Raw genomic sequence first — 20813 nt, forward strand, 5'->3', positions numbered from 1 at the left:
TTATACCTCAGGGAACGCCGCACCAAGTACCAGTGGGGATATTTTACCCGCCTTGGTTGGGGCGGTGGGTTAGATAGGCCAAAGCCAGGGTCTCGAGTAGAAGTTGAGACAAACCTGCCGAACGCCACCCACACCTGTCCACACCGCCCAGGCTGTGGTTTGTCGGTGATGCCATTCGCCGGGGAGTTGATGTCGTGAATGTCTCCTGCTCTAATCTGGCAACGGGTGTAAAGTCTGCACACTTTTTCACAAAATGTTCAACTGAAAGTCATTAAGTTAAAGGAGATGTGCGGGGCATAATTTTTGTACACAGAGAGTGGTAGGTGCTTAGAATGCGCAGCAAGGGGTGGTGGTGGAGGCAGATATGACAGTGGTGTTTAAGAGGCTTTTGGATATGGATATATACAGGGAATGGATTGAGAGAGGAGATAAATTTAATCTGGCATCCAGTTTGGCGCAGATATTGTGGGCTGAAGACCTGTTCCTGTGTTGCTTGTTATAAACCTGTTATTGCTGAGATGTATTTTAAGACATCCTTGTCTCCTGACAGAATTTGACTGAATTTGATAATGTGAACATGGCAGTCTACTTTGATCATCGAATTGAGGCACCCTGTACTGTGGGCTCCCCATCAGAGATCACTTGGCATCGTGTCCATCCTTTGCTGGCAGTAGCTTCTATCGGTACCGATGACACACCAGCAGGCAGTGTGGATGTATATCTTGAACAGGTGGGTATTTCACAAATTCTTTCCTCCTTCAGAAGATATATATTGGATATATTTATTATTCATATGGGCACCAATGATACCAATTTGAGATATGAAAAGTGTATTACAAAGAGCTGCTAATCACATCTCTGCCATGACCACCCTCATCACATTGGGGTGAAAATGTTTTTTCTGAGCTCTTCTCCAATTATTCTATCATTTATTACACTGGTTAGTATTTGACCCCTTTGCTATAAAAAAATAGTCAACCAGCTAGAGGAAATGTGTCATGTGGAAGTTTATTGTCATAAGCACAAGTGTGATCAGGTACAGGTACAATGAAAATCTTGCTTGCAGCAGTATCACAGGCACATAGACTCAGACAACACACAGAATTAAATTATAAATTATACATAAATTACATAAGCTGTACAGGTAGTGAAAAGTGAAAGGCCGTGGGGAAATAAACAAGACTTGAATGCAAAACACAATCAGAAAAAAAGTCCACAATGGTGCAGGAGGGTTCCATAGCTGAGATTGGATGAGGGTTGTGCAAGTCGATTCAAGGATCTGATGGCTGTAAGAAAGTAGGCAATCCCGAAAATCTCAAACTAAAACCAGCAAATTCTGGCAACACACTTCTGTACTTGGTCTTTCCTGACTGATGTGATCTGCTGCTCTCTGACCTGCTTAGCTTTTCCAACATTTTCTATTCTTCTGATGGGTGGTGCAGAAGGTAGCATTTGAAAGTTTGTTAGGTGAACTGAAGTCCTTCCTCAACAGTGCAGTTTCTGGTGGACGTGAATTTGCACCAAACTGAACTACTGGAATTGACAACAGTGGTGCAGCTGGTAGAGCCGTTGCCACACAGCGCCAGAGACAAGGGTTCGATTCTGACCTCGGGTGTTGGCTGTGTGGAGTTTGCATGTTCTTCATGTGACCACGCGGGTTTCCTCCGGGTGCTCTGGATTCCTCCCACACCCCAAAGATGTGCAAGTTTGTAGGTTAATTAAAATTGCCTCTAGTGTGTAGTGAGTGGATGTGAAAGTAGGATGACATAGAACTAATGTTAACAGGTGATGGGTGGTTGCCGTGGACTCAAATGGGCTGAAGGGCCTGTTGCCATGCTGTATCTTTCACTCAATTCAACTGTGTAACTGTTGGAGATAGTGATGTGAACACTGAGTTTGATGCTATATTCTGATGTCTTCCTGTTCACAGGGAGAACACATTCCCAATGCACACATTGACCGTCCCTTCCTGCCAGGACTCATCAAATGGCATCCTTCCAAGAGGATTCTGGCAGTTGGTTGGCAGACAGGAGTGGTGATATTTTGGTCTGATAATGGTTGGGATGAACACCAGATAGCAGGGGGAACGCACCGAGTTGAGATCACCATCTTGGAATGGAGCAATGACGGCACTCGGCTGCTCTCAGCTGATAAGGTACCTGAGAGATTGTGATGAAACGCTATAAAATGTGAACACAAAGCACAGAAAGCATTCTCTTGTGGAAAACAAAGAAGCTTCGAGTTCAGGATACTGAAGGATAATTAATCGACTATGGGTGGGGAGAAATGTAACAGAATCTCTATCGTTGGAGAAAAAGTATTTTCCAAAGTAATGGGGCTAAAGGAACTGCAGAGGCGAATCTTAAGCAAAACATAAAGTACTAGAGGAACTCGGTCACAGCATCTGTGGAGAGAATGGATAGGTGATGTTTTAGATCAGGACTCTTCTTCAGATTGGTAGACACAAAAAGCTGGAATAACTTTTCGGGTCGAGACCCTTCTTGCCTATCACTTTCCTCCACGGATGCTGCTGGATCTGCTGAAACTCCACTACTTTGTGTTTTAATCGAAACTCAACTTGATTGACAATTTTATCTATGTGTTGTCGTACATTGTAGATGTTGAAAATCAGTACTTAATGAGTGATGAAACAGCTCCAGTGCCCACTTTTGCTGTAACCATGATTTGTCTGGCACCAGGCTGGAGTTCTGATGGTCTGGAGGGTGGACCAACATGGACGAGTACAAGGAGCACCACTCTGTAAACAGGATTATGGCAAGCACCTTGTCCACTGCGTCTTCAAACCTCCAGCCCCAGGGGAGTAAGTACCTCAACGTCTTGTCTAAGAAGCATTTTCTGCAGCTTATTACTTTGTGATCTTCGACGTCAGGCCTGTCAGCCCTCTTGCTTCTTTGTCAGACAGAATCACGGAGTGTTACAGAAGAGAAGCAGGACCTTCGGCCCCCTGAGGCATGTTGACCATGAACCCCCCATTTAACATGCTCCACATGAACCCCACATTCTAATCCACATCCCTTTCCTTCAGATTCTGCCACTTGCTTACACACTATATGCAATTTACATTGGCCAATAAACCTCCAAATTGTGCCTTGTAGGAAAATGAGAGGAAATTGGAGCACCCAGAGGAAACTCAGCAGTGATATGAACAATATACAAACTTAGACAGCAACCAAAGTCAAGATTTGAACCTCTTTGCTGCCCAAGTGGTAATGAATTCAAGCTATCATCAGAAACTGAGCATGGTCAAGATGAATTTCTCATTACACCTCTGTGAAGGTGTTTTGTGATATCTGAAATGTTGTTTTTCTGGCATGGTGTCAACATTTATTGCAGTTACCCACTGTTGTGGTTCAGATAGAGATTGAAGATCACATAATTCTCATAAAAAGATGTCCTGGCAAACATACTTTCCTCACCAACATCCTCAACATCCTGTGCTGTATGTTTCTATATTCCATATTCCATGTTCTTGCAGCCAGCAAGAATTCTCAACATCACTGTGGGTTCTTGCTATGTGGAAAATGGGTGATGCACTTACAACAGTTGTATGACCTTCCACAGTTTGTAAAGCTTTAAAATTTCTCGAGCGAGAACTAATGAAGCAGCTTTTCAGTTGCTCTGGGAGAGGCATACGAGCAAGTTCTTCACACTGGAGAGACAAGGATCGCGTACAGGCAGAGGAAATTAGTTTATCTTACCATTATGTTCTGCACAATTATTGTGGACCATAGGGCCTTTTCCTGTGCTGTATGTTTCTATATTCCATGTTCTTGCAGCCAGCAAGAATTCTACACTAGTTGATAACTGTTTCTATGCAGATAGGAATGCAAAACTGACTGGAGTGCTTCATTCTGCAGGGACCTGGTACAATTGGCCAAAGCAGCCGTAAGTGGGGATGAGAATGCTTTGGATATGTTTAACTGGAGGAAGGTTGGAAAGGGAGACGCACCATTTAAAGTCGGACTTCAGGAAGGAATCGTGTGCTTTGTCACTACCACAGATGGTGAGGAAAGTACCCTGCAAAACTTCAAACATTGCACTTCATGCAAAGGATACTTCAAATTCTGAGTGATATGGTTTCTAATGTTACAATCATTTCATTAAAAACGGTACAATCAGCAAGAAGGAGGTGAAATGTTACTTTTCAAATTAAATTTTAGACTTGGATTGTTTTCCCTGGAACGCCAGAGGTTGCACGGAAACCTGGCAGAGGTATATAAAAAAAATATGAGAGGCACAGATAGGGTAGAAAGTCAGAACCTTTTTCCCCAGGGTGGAAAAATCAAATCTCGGAGGTGAGAGAAGCAAACTTTAAAGGAGATGTGTGGGGAATGATTTTAATACCGAGTGGTGAGTGACTGGAACACACTGCTGGAGCTGGTGGTGGATGCAGATATGATAGTGGTGTTTAAAAGACTTTTGGATAGGCACATGGATATGCAGGGACATGGGTTATGTGCAGGTAGATAAAAGTTCAATTTGGTATCATGCTCGGCACAGACATTGTGGGCTGAAGGGCGTGTTCCTGTGGTTACTGTTCTGTGTTCTATGTAAATAAGAAGCTACTGAACCCCACTAAGTATGTTTATTCAACAGTCAGCTGATTACTAATATATTTTTTCTCTGGGAAGATCAGTCTGATGCAAGGTTATGTCTCATTGATGGGTGACACAGATCTTAAAATCAGAGTAAATTGATACATGTGCATTTTCTTATCACGGTGACTGAAAAATACCTTGGAAGGAGACCATTTTGTGAAGGCTACATTATTGTCCATTGCTGATTTATAGAGAATAATACATCAAAATAGAAATGATTCAAAAATTAGAGCAAAACCTCAGGCAAACTGCCATAAACATAAGTAGAGGCTTACAGTCATACCGCAGGCAAATAGGCTGTTAGGTCCACTGTAATCATGTCAGCCATCAAGTAGCTATCCATACTAATCCCATTTCTCAGCATAGCCTTCTATGTCATGGGTTTCAAGTGGTGATCTAAATACTTCTTAAATGTTGTGGGAATACCTGCATCTGCCACCCCCTCAGATTCGGGGGTGAAATAAATTCCTCAAACTGTTTATTTGTTCATAGGATGTGTGATTCACAGGCTTTTTTAAAGTCCAGTTACACTGCATCCACTGGCTCTCCTTCATTCATTTTACTTGTCACATCCTGAAAAAATTCCAGAAGATTAGTCAAGCAGAATTTCCCCTTCATAAATCCATGCTGACTTGGACCAATCCTGCTATCCAAATGTGCCGTTATGACTTCTTTAATAATTGACTCCAGCATCTTCCCCACCACTGATGTCAGGCTAACTGGTCTATAATTCCCCGTTTTCTCTCGCTCCTTTCTTGAAAAGTGGAATAACCTTAGCTACCCTCCAATCCACCAGAACTGATCCCGAATCTATAGAACATTGGAAAATGTTCACCAATGTGTCCACGATTTCTAGAGCCACCTCCTTGAGTACCCTGGGATGCAGACCATCAGGTCCTGGGGATTTATCAGCCTTCAGTCCATTCAGTCTGCCCAAGACTATTTCTCGCCTAATGCAAATTTCTTTCAGTTCCTCTGTATCCCTAGATCCTCCGTCCTCTAGTACATCTGGGAGATTGTGTCTTCCTTAGTGAAGACAGAACCAAAGTACTTGTTCAACTCTTCTGCCATTTCCTTTGTTCCCCATAATAATTTCATCTGTTTCTGCCTTCAAGGGACCCACATTTGTCTTTACTAATCTTTTTCTCTTAACATACCTGAAAAAGCTTGTACTATCCTCCTTTATATTTCCTGGCGAGCTTACCTTTGTATCATCTTTTCACCCCGTATTGCCCTTTTTGTTACATTGTGATATCCTTTAAATGTTTCCCAATCCTCTGGCTTCCCAGTACTCTTTGCTATGTTATACACCTTTTCTTTTAGTTTTATACCGTCCCTAACTTCCCTTGTCAGCCACGGTTGCCTCTTACTCCCCTTAGAATCTTTCTTCCTCTTTGGAATGAAATAATCCTTCATCTTCTGGATTATGCACAGAAATTCCTGCCATTGCTGTTCCACCATCATTCCTGCTAGGATCCTTTTCCAGTCGACCTTGGCCAGCTCCTCTCTCATGCCTTCATCGTCCCCTTTGTTCAACTGCAACACTGATACTTCTGATTTAACCTTCTCCCTCTCAAATTGCAGATTTAACAAAAATTCTCAGTCAGGGTGGTGTGTGGCATGGTGGGCAACTTCCAGGTGAGGTTGTTCCCATGTATTTGCTGCCCTTTGCCTTGTAGGTGGCACAGGTAGTGGGTTTGGAAGGTGCTGTCTAAGGAGTATTGGTGAGTTGCTGCAGTGCATCCTGCAGATGGTATAAACTGCAGCTATGTGTGTTAGTGGTGGAACGAATAAATGGTTCTGGATAGGGTGCCTATCAAGTCAGATACTGTGTTTTGAGTGTTGTTGAACTTTCACAAATCCAGGCACTAATCTGATGATGTGTCTTGACCTGAATCACCTATTCCTTTTCTCCAGAGATGCTTCTTGATCTGCTGAGTTACCCCAGCAATTTGTGTCTAATCCTGGCTATCCCGACTTGAGCTTTGTAGATGGTGGACAGGCTTTGGGGTTTTGGGAGGTGAGTTCAGACTGCAGGATTCCTATCCTCAGACCTGCTCTAATAGCCACATTGTGCATATGACCATTCTAGTTCAGTGTAAGGTCGATGGTAGCCACCTGATATTGACCAGAATATTGTCCGTCCTGCTGTAGCCCTAGATGTCAACACTGGTGAGTACCATTCTGTTGATATAACTCTTCCAGTAGCTTATAGTTTAACTTGTATTCATTCCTATTTTCTACCCTGGACTGTAAGTTTAACAGAAAAATGACAAAGTGCTGGAGTAACTCAGCAGGTTAGGTAGCATCTCTAGAGAACATGGATAGGTGATATTTCAGGTCAAGACCCTTTTTCAGACCCCAAGCCGAAATGCCACATATCCATGCTCTCCAGAATGCTGCCTGACCCGCTGGGTTACTCCAGCATTCTGTATCCTTTTTTGTAAACCAGCTTCTACAGTTCCTTGTGTCTACAAGCTTAATGGAAAGTTGCAAGTGGTTTTGTGAGTCTTTGCATGTGGTATATTTTGTTTGCGAGTGGAGTTCTCCAATACAGCTGATGGCCATTGGAACTAATCTGGATTTCTGAATTAGGGATCGTGTACTACGTTGGTGAGAAAAGGAAGAGCATACAAGTCCTCCGCGCTGATGGGCCTATCAGGAAGCTCATGTACATGGAGGAGAAGGAGATCCTGATGATTGTGACTGAGGCACTCTTCCTGTCACAGCACCGCATTGCTCTTGATGGAACAAGTCAAGAGCTGATGAAGGTATGGACACGTATTCTGTCTGACTTTTGTGGGACTGTAGCAGATCCCAAATCTGCTGTAACATAAATTCCAAGTAACTCGGGTTGCTAGTATTGTACAGTCAGTGTAATGTTGTATGGTCAGGCTGAGAGGTCTGTAGGTTAGACTATACAAATAAACGAAAAGTAAAAAAGAATGGCAAGCAACAATATTTTGATGAGAATTGGCTGTTTTACCAGATTTACAAGAATCTTACAAGAGCTTTATGTTCATGTATCAACTTTCAAGCAATTGCATTGAAGTTGATAGTTTCATTTAAATAAGCAATCTCTGCATGATTTGGAAATGGATGTTGAAGCTGTTTCTCAAAAATCAGAACATAGGTTGTTATCTTTATGAATAATATTTCTGTTTATCTTTCCCATGTCTGTGAAGATCAGCATGCCTGGGGTTCCATTATATTATCTTGCTATGTAACACTTTTGACAAAGGTCGAGGCTGTTATAATGGGGGAATCTTGGTTGGCATGGAAGAGTTGGATTGAAGGGTCTGCTTCCATGCTGTATCACTTTATGATTCTGTGACTCTATTAAGAGTTAGACTAAGGGGCAGTCTTATCCAAGCAACCAAAAAAAGGAGATAAAATATTGGATGGAAATATTGACAGGAATCCCTCACCTTGACAGATATATGATGTGGATTTGAATTAGGACATGGTTCCACTTTCAGTAGCCCACAAACTGAATTGTTTACTGCTGATTCAGACTCCATGTGTAAATGTTCTAATTTTACAGAGTTTGCATTCTGCTGTGTTGTTTATATCTGCAGGTTAAGTTGAGTGGAAAGACAGGTCAAACTGCTGATATTATCTGGGCAGAGAGAGACCTCCTCATCACAGCTTCAGGAGAGACGGTTGTTAGGTGAGGAAATGGTCTCACTACTGGGGGAGAATTGTCTGCTTTGGCACTGCACAGTGACAGTTCTGTAATTTGCAAGGTTTTAAAATGTTAACACTTTATTATACTATTTCATAATATTTTTAATAATATAGGCTGGGTAAATGTAAAAATTGTCCCTAGTGGGTGTAGGATAGTGTTAATGTTACGGGGATCGCTGGGCGGCACGGACTTGGTGGGCCGAAAAGGCCTGTTTCCGGCTGTATATATATGATGATGATATGATATGATATAAAAATATGACTTTGTGTTTGATTTGACAAACATTTAGCCCAACTAGTCTATGCTGATTCTCAGATTCTTTCCATAAGTCCCATTCCCACATTTATTTCCATTAACCTGTCGTAAATACCTATCGACTGCCAATTCTCCTGCCAATCATGTAACTGGGGTCATTTTACAATAGCCAGCTCACCTCCCAGAACATCTTTGGGATCAGAAGAAACCAGAGCACCTGGAAAACCATCTGGTCTCAGGAAGAATGTGCAACCCCAGATAGACAGTCCTCGAGGTCAGGATTGGCAGGTGGCACAATAACTACTGTGCCACCTTTAAAAGATCTGTTTTGATAAAGGTTAGGTGATGTGATCTGTTATAAATTGTTCTGCTTTATCATCAGACTCTGGGATTTGGATAGAGATGAAAATTATACCCTCACACTGGATGAACACCTGGGGTTTAGCACTGGCGAAAGCATCAATTGTATCTCCTACTGTGAAAGTAAAGGTAGGTCTGTATTTTGGGGCAGCTTTTTATTTTCTTCATACTCTTTAGTGTGCCTGAGAAAACTAAATTCTGCAAAACGGAGCGGTTCTTGAAAGCGCATCATAAATCAGTCATCCAGGTCTGAATTAAATGAACAGGCCTGGTTCTGCTCTTACTCCCACCTTTCCCCACCTCCAGCCCACTCACCACTGCCTTCCCTTGTCTGCTCTGACATTGCTCACTAGTTCAATCTGCAACCTGCTGATTAGTTTGTAATAAATGTGCTCGACAATATCACGTTGGTAGTACATTCACCAGTTGAAATTATAGATGAGAGCCAAGTTTCACTTTTTTTGCAAGTTTCAGACAACCAATAAAATCAGTCTTAATCAAGAGTCAAGAGTGTTTAATTGTCATATGTGCAGACAACTGAACAATGAAATTCTTATTTGCAGCAGCACAACAGGCCTGTAAACACAATACACACAGATAATATCTAATTTGAAAAAAAAATCTAAACTAATAGGGCAGCACGCAGTGGCAGAGCTGCTGCCTCACAGCGCCATAGACCCTGGTTTGATCCTGATCTCGAGTGCTGTCTGTGTGGAGTTTGCAAGTTCTCCCTGTGGGTTTCCTTTGACTGCTCCAGTTTCTTCCCACATCCAAAACATGTGCAGGTTTGTAAGTTAATTGGCCTCTGTAAATTGGCCTCTGTAAATTGCCCTCTGTGTGTATGGAGTGGATGTGAAAGTGGGATAACGTGGAACCAGTGTGAACAAGTGATCAATGGTCAGTGTTGACTTGGAGGGCTGAAGGGCCTGTTTCCACGCTGCATTATTAAACTAAACTAATAACCACAATGCTAGTGCAAAACCTCCCTGATCCATGGAGCAACCAGATTCAATGCCATGGAACTAATGGTTGAAGTTTGTGTTGTGTAGCGTTCAAGAGCCTTATGGTTGCTGGGGGAAAAGCTATTCCTGAACCTGGTTTTCATAAAACCATTCATTACTCCGTCACTCACATCATACATGAATATGTGGGGACTAGAGCAAGAAAATATTTTGTACATGTTGGTATTGTAATTGGAATAAAGGGTTTCAAGTGCAGAGACATTTGAATATTCAACACAATACACATTTTGAATCTCATTGAACCGGAAGCAGTAGCTTAATTGGATCTGATTAGAAGAATAACGTGTTGTTTCCTAGGCATCCTAGCAGCTGGCACCAGTAAAGGACAGATTGCCATGTGGCGAAGAGCTGTCGTCAGCAATATCAGTGGTTCCAGCATTCAGGGGAAGGACCGATGGAAACTGCAGGCCCCAATTGATCTTGAAGGAATTATAATACAGCTGAAGGTAATGGAGGTGAAGAATATGCAGGCTCCAATTCCTCTTGCCCACAGTGCCACATGGCATAATCTTTGGTACCTGCACAAAGAAGCTAGATTCTGCTCTTGCTGGCACATTTCTGGCTGCCGGTTATTTCAGTAATTTCTCATTTTCTGTCAGCTATAAAGTATTAGCTACAAGGAGAGATAGACACAAAATGGTGCAGTAACTCATTGGCGTTTTGGGTCGGAACCCTTCTTCAGTTCCGACCTGAAACGTTGCCTATCCAAGTTCTCCAAAGATGCTGCCTGACCCGCTGAGTTACTGCAGCACTTTGTGTCTATCTTTGGTGTAAACCAGCATCTGCAGTGCCTTGTTCTCGTATAGCTTTAAAGGAGATGTGTGGGACATGTTTTTTACACAGTGAGTGGCGGGTCCCTGGCACGTGCTGCTCGAGGTGGTGGTGGAGGCCGATAGGATAGTGGCATTGAAGAGGCTTTTAGATAGATACATGTACATGCAGGAAGTGGAAGGATATGAATCATATGCAGGCAGAGAAGATTAGTTTAACTTGGCATTGTATCCTGTACCTGTACAGTATTATTCTATGTTCTGGTGGCCATTCAAGCCGGGGTTTGGGAAAATTTCAGTTACTTGTTGGACACAATATGTGCTTTGCAATGCAATTGCTGTACCATTGCCATTTGTGTTAGGGGAGTAAATTTAATGCATTCTTTGCACACTGAATGAGATTCTTGTGAGATCCCAAACATTCAGGCTTTCCTGCAAAGTATTTTTGAAGGAGATTTGTGGAGTAAAATTGTAAAAACAAGGAACTGCAGATGCTGATTAATACACAAAGTGTTTGAGTAACTCAGCGAGTCAGGCAGCATCTCTGGGGTACATGGATGGATGACGTTTCTGGTCTGAAGAAGGGTCTTGATCCAAAACGTTACCTATCCATGTTCTCCAGTGAAACTGCCTGACCCGTTTTGTTACTCCAATGCTTTGAGTCTTTTTTTTGTAAACCAGCATCTGCAGTTCCTTGTTTCTACATTGAAAGGCTTGGTATTTTGCAATCTCTAGAAAAACACTGGTTACTTTCTGTGCACTTTCCTGCAGAGTTGGTGAAATAAATGGTGTGTGTAACGCAACCGATAATAATCGTTTCCAATGTTTAGTGAAGAAGGCGAGTCTTGCCAGGTTTTTTACCACCTTCGGTGATGCTTTGTGTGTGTCCTGTTTGTTTAGTGGGGCTCCAGTAAGAACCTGCTCTCGGTGAACAGTGCTGGCACCGTTCTCATCCTCAGCGAGCAGATGATGTCTGCTCACTTCAACCAGCAAGTTGCAGCGGTACAGGTGGCTCCCAACCAGCTCAGCGTCAGCTTCTTCTCATCCGGAAACCATCAGATGCTGCGAGCGGACATACACGTCAAAGGGGTTTATGTCACCAAGGTAAGAAGCTGAAATCAATGCACCCCTTCATAAGGGGAACGATACAGGCTTATCTTCATGTATACCCCTGGATCCTACAGTGGCAGATGAATGCACCAACTGCTGTTCAAGTTCATCAGTGACATTTTATTCATGACATGAGTCTCAAATGGTGTGAAGGAGTTCCAGGGCTATTGACAAGCTGCTATTTTGAGGCTGATAATGTGCTTACAATATGGTGTTTTGATTCAAGTTAGATGAAGCACCTACATTGAAGAATTTAGCACTGAATTTGAGTAAAACCTCTATTTTCTGGTATTACAGGAGATGGTAGTGGTGTGGAATGGGAAACATGTCAGTGTTTTTGAACAGTTTGGACCATCACTGAGGAATGCAGGTAACCTTATTTTAATCAAATTAGGTCAATCAGCAACTTAATTAATACTGATTCTTTCTGAACAAAAATAATTCAAAGGGGCTGCTCTTTATACCCAAATACGTGCAAGGATTGTGTTGAATCAAAATGGATCTGTGAACTTTACCGCTAGAAATAATACCTGAAAGATTGTGAAATTAGTAATTGTGCCAATATAATATCTGGCCCTGAGGCTATTAGCGGAAACGGCTGGTTTGGGAATTTGAATATGTAGCTGGGGTTGGTATTGAAAGAATACCCCTTTGTCATTAGCCTCAACGTACATCCCAAGGCACTTTTCACTGTTAATGTAAGAATCTAAACAACAGATATAGAAATTGGCCATGCCATCCATTGAACCTACCCAACCATTCACTCTCATGATGGAACTTCTACAGAGCCTACTTTCCTCCTGATCCCAATGTTCCTTCGTACCCATTGTATTTCAACATCTGACCACCTCTCTTGGACATAGTGAATGATTAGGTCTCACAGTCCCCAAGGGCAGAAAATACAAATATTAATAAAGTTTCTCCTCCATTTAACCAAACTAACTGAGCCGTTAACCCAGATTGCCGCGTAGAAGCCTGGGTCGGGGCCCGGCCAGGGCCTCGTGGGTAGAAGCCCAGGTCGGGCGAAGCGGCCAACTGAGCCTGCGGCTGAGGCTCGGGTTGCCACCACAGAGGTGTGAAGTGGAGCGTCGGCAGCAGTGAAGCCTCGCGACGATGGGGCCTTGGCGGTGGTGAAGCCTGGCGGTGATGCCTCGCGGGTCGACCGACGGTCAATGAGAGCGTGGAGGAACCGCCATGAGGGGGAGGGGAAGAACAATGAACGACCCAGCATAGGGGAACCGCTGTGAGGGAGGAGGTGGGGGGTGAACAATGAACAAGGGGGGGAGAGGGGGGAAAGGATAATGAGGACACGGCGTGGTTGAACTGTTGGGGGGGGGGTTTAGTGGGACAAAAGGGATGCTTTGTAACTTTGTCAGCGCCCTAGGTGACCTCTATTTGTGTACATTGTGTATGCAAGCAAAGAATCTCACTGTGCCTAGTCACATGTGACTATTAAAGTATTCCTATTCCTATTCCTAACCTGAGGCCATGAGCCCAGGTTCTAGATTCTCACCAGGAGAAAAGTTTCAGTACTCTTTAACTCTAATTCCCTTGCAATCGTGATTAATGTACCTTATCTTCTTAAATGTTTGTTGTACCTGTGTTAATTTAGCACTGCCTTTTTGCAGTGTTATTCAAAAATAATGAGAACTGTTTGTATTGTTCCAGGTTCATTTCCCTGTGATTCTTCCATTGTGGTTGTTCACGAAGAGAGTATTTACACTGTGGAGCCAAACCGTGTGCAAGTTCGTACTCTGCAGGTGAGTGCAAGACTGCCCTTTGCCTTTCAGTGATGGGTGGTGCTCTATTGTGGAATAGTTACAGCTCAGAAGGCAGCCATTTAGCCCATCATGGCAATGTCAGCCCTCTTCCAGAGCAACTCCACACCCTTCACCAGCCCTTTCTTGCAGGCCACAGTGAAATCTACCTCCACCACAGCCATTGCCTTCCAGATTCCAATTTAAGGAGAATTTTTCTCCTGTCTTAATTTTCTTCGTCTTCAATTTATATCCGTGACCTTCAGTTCTTGCCTCTTTCACCACAGGGAGGCAACTGCTACTATTCGCTCTCTGCAGACCTCTGAATATTTGATGGTACTTTTATCAAATCTCCCCGTAACGTTCTTCAAAGGACACAATCCCAGCCTTTAATCTATCGTTCATATTAGAAGCCTTCATCCCAGGAATCATTCTCATAAATCTTTTCCTGGCCCAATCTAAAGCCCCTGCCTCCTTCCTATCGTGAAGAGAGTAGAAATGAACATGTTTTTAAAGGACTTAGTATGTTCCCTTTTTCTTGTCCCTCTGTTGATATCCACAATTGTGTATGTGACGAGGATAGTGATAGATTGGCAGGAGAATGAAATGTCATTATAAATGCTATAATTTCTCAAAGTGCTCTTCCTTTTGCAATGATTGATGCATGTGACCCCAGATCCCTCAATTCCTTTATTACCTTTAAGAAACAATAACCGGTACATCATCTCCCACTTCTCAACATTAAACGTCATCTTCCACGCACCTGCTGGTTGCCTGTTCACACTCTGCTGCAATCTGTTTGTGCAGATGCTGGAATCTTGAGCAAAATCTTGAGTGCTGGAGGAACTCGAGACAATAGGTGCAGGAGTAGGCCATTCGGCCCTTCGAGCCAGCACTGCTATTCACCGTGATCATGGTTGATCACGCACAATCAGTACCCCATTCCTAACTTCTCCCCATATCCCCTGACTCCGCTATCATTAAGAGCTCTATCTAACTCTCTCTTGAAAACATCCAGCGAATTGGCCTCCACTGCCTTCTGAGGCAGAGAATTCCACAGCTTCACAACTCTCTGACTGAAAAAGTTTTTCCTCATTTCAGTTCTAAATGGCATACCCCTTATTCTTAAACTGTGGCTCCTTGTTCTGGACTCCCCCAACATTGGGAACATGTTTCCTGCCTCTAACGTGTCCAACCCCTTAATGATCTTGTATGTTTCAATAAGATCCCCTCTCATCCTTCTAAATTCCAGAGTATACAAGCCCAGTCGCTCCAGTCTTTCAACGTACGACAGTTCCGCCATTCCGGGAATTAACCTCATGAACCTAAGCTGCATTCCTTCAATAGCAAGAATGTCCTTCCTCAAGTTTGGAGACCAAAACTGCACAGAATACTCCAGGTGTGATCTCACCAGGGCCCTGTACAACTGCAGAAGGACCTCTTTGCTCCTACACTCAACTCCCTTTGTTATGAAGGCCAACATCCCATTGGCTTTCTTCACTGCCTGCTGTACCTGCATGCTTCCTTTCAGTGACTGATGTACTAGGACACCCAGATCTCGTTGTACTTCCCCTTTTCCTAATTGACACCATTCAGATAATAATCTGCCTTCCTGTTCTTACCACCAAAGTGGATAACCTCACACTTATCCACATTAAACTGCATCTGCCATGCATCCGCCCACTCACACAACCTGTCCAAGTCACCCTGCAACCTCATAGCATCTTCCTCACAGTTCACACTGCCACCCAGCTTTGTGTCATCTGCAAATTTGCTAATGTTACTTTTAATCCCTTCATCCAAGGCATTAATGTATGTCGAATCTGCAGAGGGAATGGAACAGACATCATTTTGAGTTGGGACCCTTTAGTCTGTCCATTCCCTGTCCGTCCTTTGCTTAAGTCGTGCATTATCTAGGTGTGATGCCTGCTGCCTTTTGGTGCCTGCCAATCATCCTGAGTGTATACTCTCTTTCAGGGCACAATTAAGCAGCTGCTTGTGTTCAGTGAGACTGAGGGAAACCCCTGTCATCTTCAGATCTGTGGCAACTTCCTGGTAGTGGGGACGGACAGAGCTCACGTGAAGGTCTTCGATCTTTCCCGCAGGTATTGTACACGTCGCTGACAAATGAATTAAACTTATTTGTAGTGGACAAATTTAAGTAACAGACCTTCAAACAGCCCTCCACCCCCCCACCCCCCACCCCTTCTCTCCCCCTTTTTATTTCCTCCCTCTCTGCCCTGTGCCACACCTTGATTCACACCCATTTCTCCCCTTTCCCATCCCCCCATTTCCTTCCATCTATATTGCTTCCTCTGGCGTCACAATTATCACCTTTTCTGTCCTTATCTTACACTTATTGCCTTTTCATCGCTGGCCTTTGCCAATCAATAAACTCCCCTCACCTGTATCCACCTATCACTTGCTTGACTTTGTCTTGCCTCTCTTTCAGCTATCCCCCCCCCCACTTATCACTATCAGTTTGAACAAGGGCTCCTGACCCAAACCATCACGTATCCTTGTTCTCCAGAGACGCTGAGTTACTCCAGCACTTTCACATCGTAGTGATACCTCTGTGACCCTATCTGGTCCCATCTACTAGAACTGCAACAGGTCACTGGGCCTGCCATGCCTGCCTCAAACTAAATTTAAAAACAAATGTATTTATTTCCGTGTCTATCTTAACTTTCCGAAATCCCTTTGCTCAAACAATCCCCATTCTGTGGAGACTGCACACAGAAGACGCTGTGCTAAATTTTATTGCAGTATTGACATGAATTACTCCCACACTAGAGGGTGCTTGGCTGAAACTTCCCAACTAAGCAGGACCAAAGACAGCTATTCGAATTCATAGGCTCTGGTCTCTCTCTGTTTGTAGTCTTTAGCTCTTCTGGGGTTACATTTGAGATGTTTTAAAGATAAAGCAACTATGAGGGTCATGGGCTGTGTAAACAGCATCTAACATTACAAACACTAGCACACAAAAACAATAGAAAGACTAAACACTGATTGCCTGAGCTCTCGCTATGTCTCAGTGGGTGGCTTGCTTGCCTTTGATGTCGGAGGGTTATGGGTTTGAGTTCTACTCCATTATGAGACCATAATCCAGGTTGTAAAATTTATTTCAATTGTTATTAGTTGGCTGTAAAAAAACGTTAGGACATCCGGAGGTCATGAAAGGCACCATATATGCGCCGGTTTTCTTTTCCTTATTGTCATACAATGGATCTTGGTTGGTATGTTGTTTGTGGTTATAGAATTTGTGGGGCTCCCTGTCTAGCCTCACACTGAAGGAGGCGCCAGAGAAACGAATGCTATAGGATCTCTTGGGTTAACTTGGGAGGGGGTTAGAGGGATGAGAACACTTGGCTGTAGCTATATGGGTATCTCCACTCTCCAATCCAAAGGTAGCAGGTCACTTATACTCCACGTGAGACATGCTACCGAACCCACATCAATACTAGAGTACGAAGAAAGCATTACAGCGTGTGAAGTTTCATCTTTCTGGTGTGGTTCCATCAACATAAGGTGTTTAAACAGGAGTAGACTATTTTACACCTTGTGTTGTTCTGACAGTCAGTGGTGCCATGGCTGAGTTTATACCTGAGTGTGCCGCTTTCCTGACAAGTGCAATCTTGTATTAATCTGGTATTACAAGTGCAATCTTGCAGCAGCATCACAGGCACCTAGGCACAGACCAATATGTAAAAAATTATACAGGAATTAAACATAAAATTTTGCAGGACAGTTAAATGAAAAAAATGACTACAAACAAGACATCAGTACAAAACACAATGTTTTTAAAAATAGATCATGGTAGTACAAGAGGTGGTCCATTCTGTCAATCTGCGCTTTCAAAATACCCAATTTGTGGGTTCATTCTGTAAAATTATATTCTGCACTTTTACATTATCTGCTGTACTCGTGAATGGTTTGATTGTATTCATGTGTGGTATGATCTGCCTGGATAGTACACAGTGGCACAGCGGGTAGAACCCTGAACTCGAGTGCTATCTATATGGAGTTTGCATGTTCTTCCTGTGACCACGTGGGTTTCTTCCAAATGCTCTGGTTTCCTTCCACGTCACAAAGACGTGCGGGTTTGTAGATTAATTGGCTTCTGTAAATTGGCTCTAATGTGTAGGGAGTGGATACGAAAGTGGGATAACGTAGAACTAATGTGAACAGATGATCAATGGTCGATGTGGACTTGGTAATTCCATACTGTATCTCTAAACTCTAAAAATAATGTTTTTCACTGACAATAATAAATCAATCCTAATTTTCCCGTCTGGTATTACATTAAAAAAAGGTAGCTGAAAGTGTTTTCTCCTTGTGCATAATGATTATTGTGCTCTGCTGGTAGTTTACAGAACCTAAAGGAACTACTGTTCATTTATTCCATCATTTAGGCATCTCTGTGGTTGTAAATTAATTGGCGTCGGTGCCCTGACCTGAAATCTCTCTGTTCTGCAGGGAAGCAAAGCCTCACAGCAATGCTAAGAACTTGGCAGAGCACATCCCTAGTTTTGGGAGCATCACATCGGTGAAGTGCAGTTCCAATGGTAATAACGTCAGCATTCTTATCAAAAACGTAAGTGTGGTTAGAAATATGCTGGTTGCAAACAGACCTGCCTATTTAGTTGGGTAAAATATTTTTCATTTGGAAATAGCCACTGTGTTTACGATTGGATTTTGCCTTGATCTGCAGTAATTGGAATACTGTTGAATTGTATTGATATTCCCCCAGACAAACGGCAGCCCAGATTCCAAGGTCTTTTTCTATGATGTGGAGACGGACACTATAAATTACTTTGACTTTGAAATTGGCAAAGCAAGCAGTGAAAACTGTTCAGTGTTTCACGTGGAAGACAATGAAGTGGAAAAGTAAGTAAGTTTGGGTTTGATGCTGAGTGAGAGAAAAATTGTTTCACTTGACATTGAAAACTTAAAACTACACACATTATATGTTAGTGGCATTCCTTATATTGAACCATGTCTCTGAGCGATATGCAGACAGAAGAGAGAATTGGTGCCAAACAGGATATGTAAGAAAGCGGAACACAGGTTTTGGGAGACTCCTTAATGGTGATGAGATCGAGGGATTTATGTAAGTGATGTCACGGTTAAAGAAAGAGCTGCTGCTTGGGGCACAGAGGAAGTGAGAAGTGAAGGCAGGTGACCTGTTTAATACCACAGGTGAATCCTGAGCATGAGACTGGTAGTGCACTACTAGTCCTTTCCATCCTGCCAGTCCTGTATATTATTGCAGCAAGTACGAATTCATCTATGGCCAAAAGCACTTCATTCGTGTTATAAGATTTTGTGTGGTATTTTTGTGTTTAACTCTACAGAGGACGTTCTGAGATGCGAGAGCTGATGGGACGATACCCAGTCAGTCATTTCTGGGACCAGAATGAACCCAAACTGTTTGTGTGTGAGGCCGCTGTGGCTGCCTCAAAGACACGGCAGTCGAGCGTTACTGCTAGCTCGGAGAGCAGCTCCACAGAGTACAAGGTGGGTATTCTGTCACAAGATTCTAGGGAAGATTCTGTGCCTTGGTATTTTTAACTTAAGACTCCAATCACAAGGCACATTTATATGAATAACTTTATGTTTGTCTCTAAATATCTAGCTTTTCTTTTTTCTTGCTCATTGTTGCTCTCCCAACAATGCCTCATCATTGTTTGCAGCTGATCTGTGTGTTGTTGCATTGTATTAAATGGTTTCCCCTTGCACCCTTGGATTGTGGTAGGTGGATGTTATGGTGGCATCGTTCTTCAGTACACAGGAACACGGCCTCTTGCTGCAAGACAGCTTCCCCAAGATGGAATCCCATGAGGCCCTGCTGGGCCTGGAGGTCCCTTATTATTATTTTTCCAAGAAGGTAAAGAGAATGTCTAGTCCTAACACAATGCACCTGATAATTTGTATGATACTTCCCCCTCACACAAATGTTCAGATGTTTAAATTGGCATCTTCCAAGGCAATCTCAGGGGACTGAGGATGACTTTACTTCAACTCTGGTTTTGTGAGGTTCTAATGAGACCAATGTGTGAACTGCTAACTCTTCAATATATGAGAAAGGTGGCGGAAGATGGATCAGGTGGATAGTTTGTGTCGGGTCTGCTTCTTCCGCCACTGCTCCTGATGCACGATATCAAGGTTCCCGACACAATTCCAAATGCTGCTTCAAGTCAAGAGCTTGGTCCCTCTGGCCACATACTTGCCCATTTGTGATGATAAACTATGAAGGCATTAGAATAAATAATTTTCCAGTGTTTACCTCTAACCTTGTGGTCCAGGACAGTCTTCAGTGAGTTGACATCCAAAAATAAGCTAGTTTATTTGTGTGTGGGAGTCTCTTTTTTTTTTTTGAAGGCGTGGAAATACTTGAAGTGATAGGTTTGTCTCCAAGACCTGCAATATTGAATGTGTCCTACTTGATGTTGTGTATGTTAGAAGGATCCTGTGATTACAGCCAGTGTTGCACAAAACATACTAATTGTTGAAGAGTCCACTGGCAATGATCACACCTAACATGACATATGCCTTTTAAAAGAATGTTGCTACTGTGGGACCTTGAGGAGAAATGGAAGGGATGTTAAAAAATGAAGCAAATTACTTTATTGTGCTCTCTCACCTCGTACATTTTCTTCATTTAATCCCAGTCAGGAGAGACTGAGAATGACCCAGAATCTATGTCTGGATCTCCTTCGGTTCCACAAGTGGTGGCCAGGCGACCCCTACGAGACTTTGTTGGGCTGGAGGATTGTGACAAGGCAACGCGCGATGCTATGCTGAACTTCAGCTTGTATTTAACCATAGGGGACATGGACGAAGCTTTCAAATCTATCAAGCTCATCAAGAGGTAAGAGGTCATTTGTTTTGTTCCTTAAGGAATCCAGGACTTATTTCTTGGATTGTTCATGGTGAACATTTCAAGATGCTGGACTGGATTTTTTAAATATTGAAAGGTTATTAATGGGGCCTGATCCTCAGCTTGTTTGTTTTATGAATATTCTTTCCTTGCTTATGAATCAGGGCATGGGGATATCAAGGTGCAGAATTGTCAATTTTGTGATCTGAGGTGGTTTGACGTTTCTGTGTTGTGCACGATCGGTGAAAATTGCTCAATCAAGAGGGCTCAGGAGTGGTAACGAGAATTCACTTTAGTAGCTTCTAATACTTTGTGGCAATTGACACACTGAGTAACTAGGTCAGTCAGCTTA

At 43.0% G+C, this 20813-nt stretch overlaps 1 protein-coding gene across 3 annotated transcripts in view; it reads left to right on the top strand.

The window, feature by feature from the left end:
* Positions 1 to 20813, top strand: part of ift140 (intraflagellar transport 140 homolog (Chlamydomonas)) — a 73036-nt gene that overhangs the window by 4053 nt on the left and 48170 nt on the right. For all 3 annotated transcript variants that reach the window (XM_078417958.1, XM_078417955.1, XM_078417957.1), the window contains exons 2-18: positions 551 to 730; positions 1931 to 2155; positions 2700 to 2821; positions 3879 to 4024; positions 7215 to 7390; positions 8198 to 8289; positions 8945 to 9051; positions 10242 to 10390; positions 11615 to 11818; positions 12122 to 12194; positions 13493 to 13584; positions 15559 to 15686; positions 18058 to 18175; positions 18332 to 18468; positions 18936 to 19098; positions 19337 to 19468; positions 20253 to 20452. In XM_078417958.1, coding sequence (XP_078274084.1) covers positions 578 to 730; positions 1931 to 2155; positions 2700 to 2821; positions 3879 to 4024; positions 7215 to 7390; positions 8198 to 8289; positions 8945 to 9051; positions 10242 to 10390; positions 11615 to 11818; positions 12122 to 12194; positions 13493 to 13584; positions 15559 to 15686; positions 18058 to 18175; positions 18332 to 18468; positions 18936 to 19098; positions 19337 to 19468; positions 20253 to 20452 — 2417 coding nt within the window. In that variant the 5' untranslated portion in view covers positions 551 to 577. The remainder of the gene's footprint in view (positions 1 to 550; positions 731 to 1930; positions 2156 to 2699; positions 2822 to 3878; positions 4025 to 7214; positions 7391 to 8197; positions 8290 to 8944; positions 9052 to 10241; positions 10391 to 11614; positions 11819 to 12121; positions 12195 to 13492; positions 13585 to 15558; positions 15687 to 18057; positions 18176 to 18331; positions 18469 to 18935; positions 19099 to 19336; positions 19469 to 20252; positions 20453 to 20813) is intronic.

This window comes from Rhinoraja longicauda, chromosome 21 (assembly GCF_053455715.1).
Source record: "Rhinoraja longicauda isolate Sanriku21f chromosome 21, sRhiLon1.1, whole genome shotgun sequence".
Lineage (NCBI taxonomy): Eukaryota > Metazoa > Chordata > Chondrichthyes > Rajiformes > Arhynchobatidae > Rhinoraja > Rhinoraja longicauda.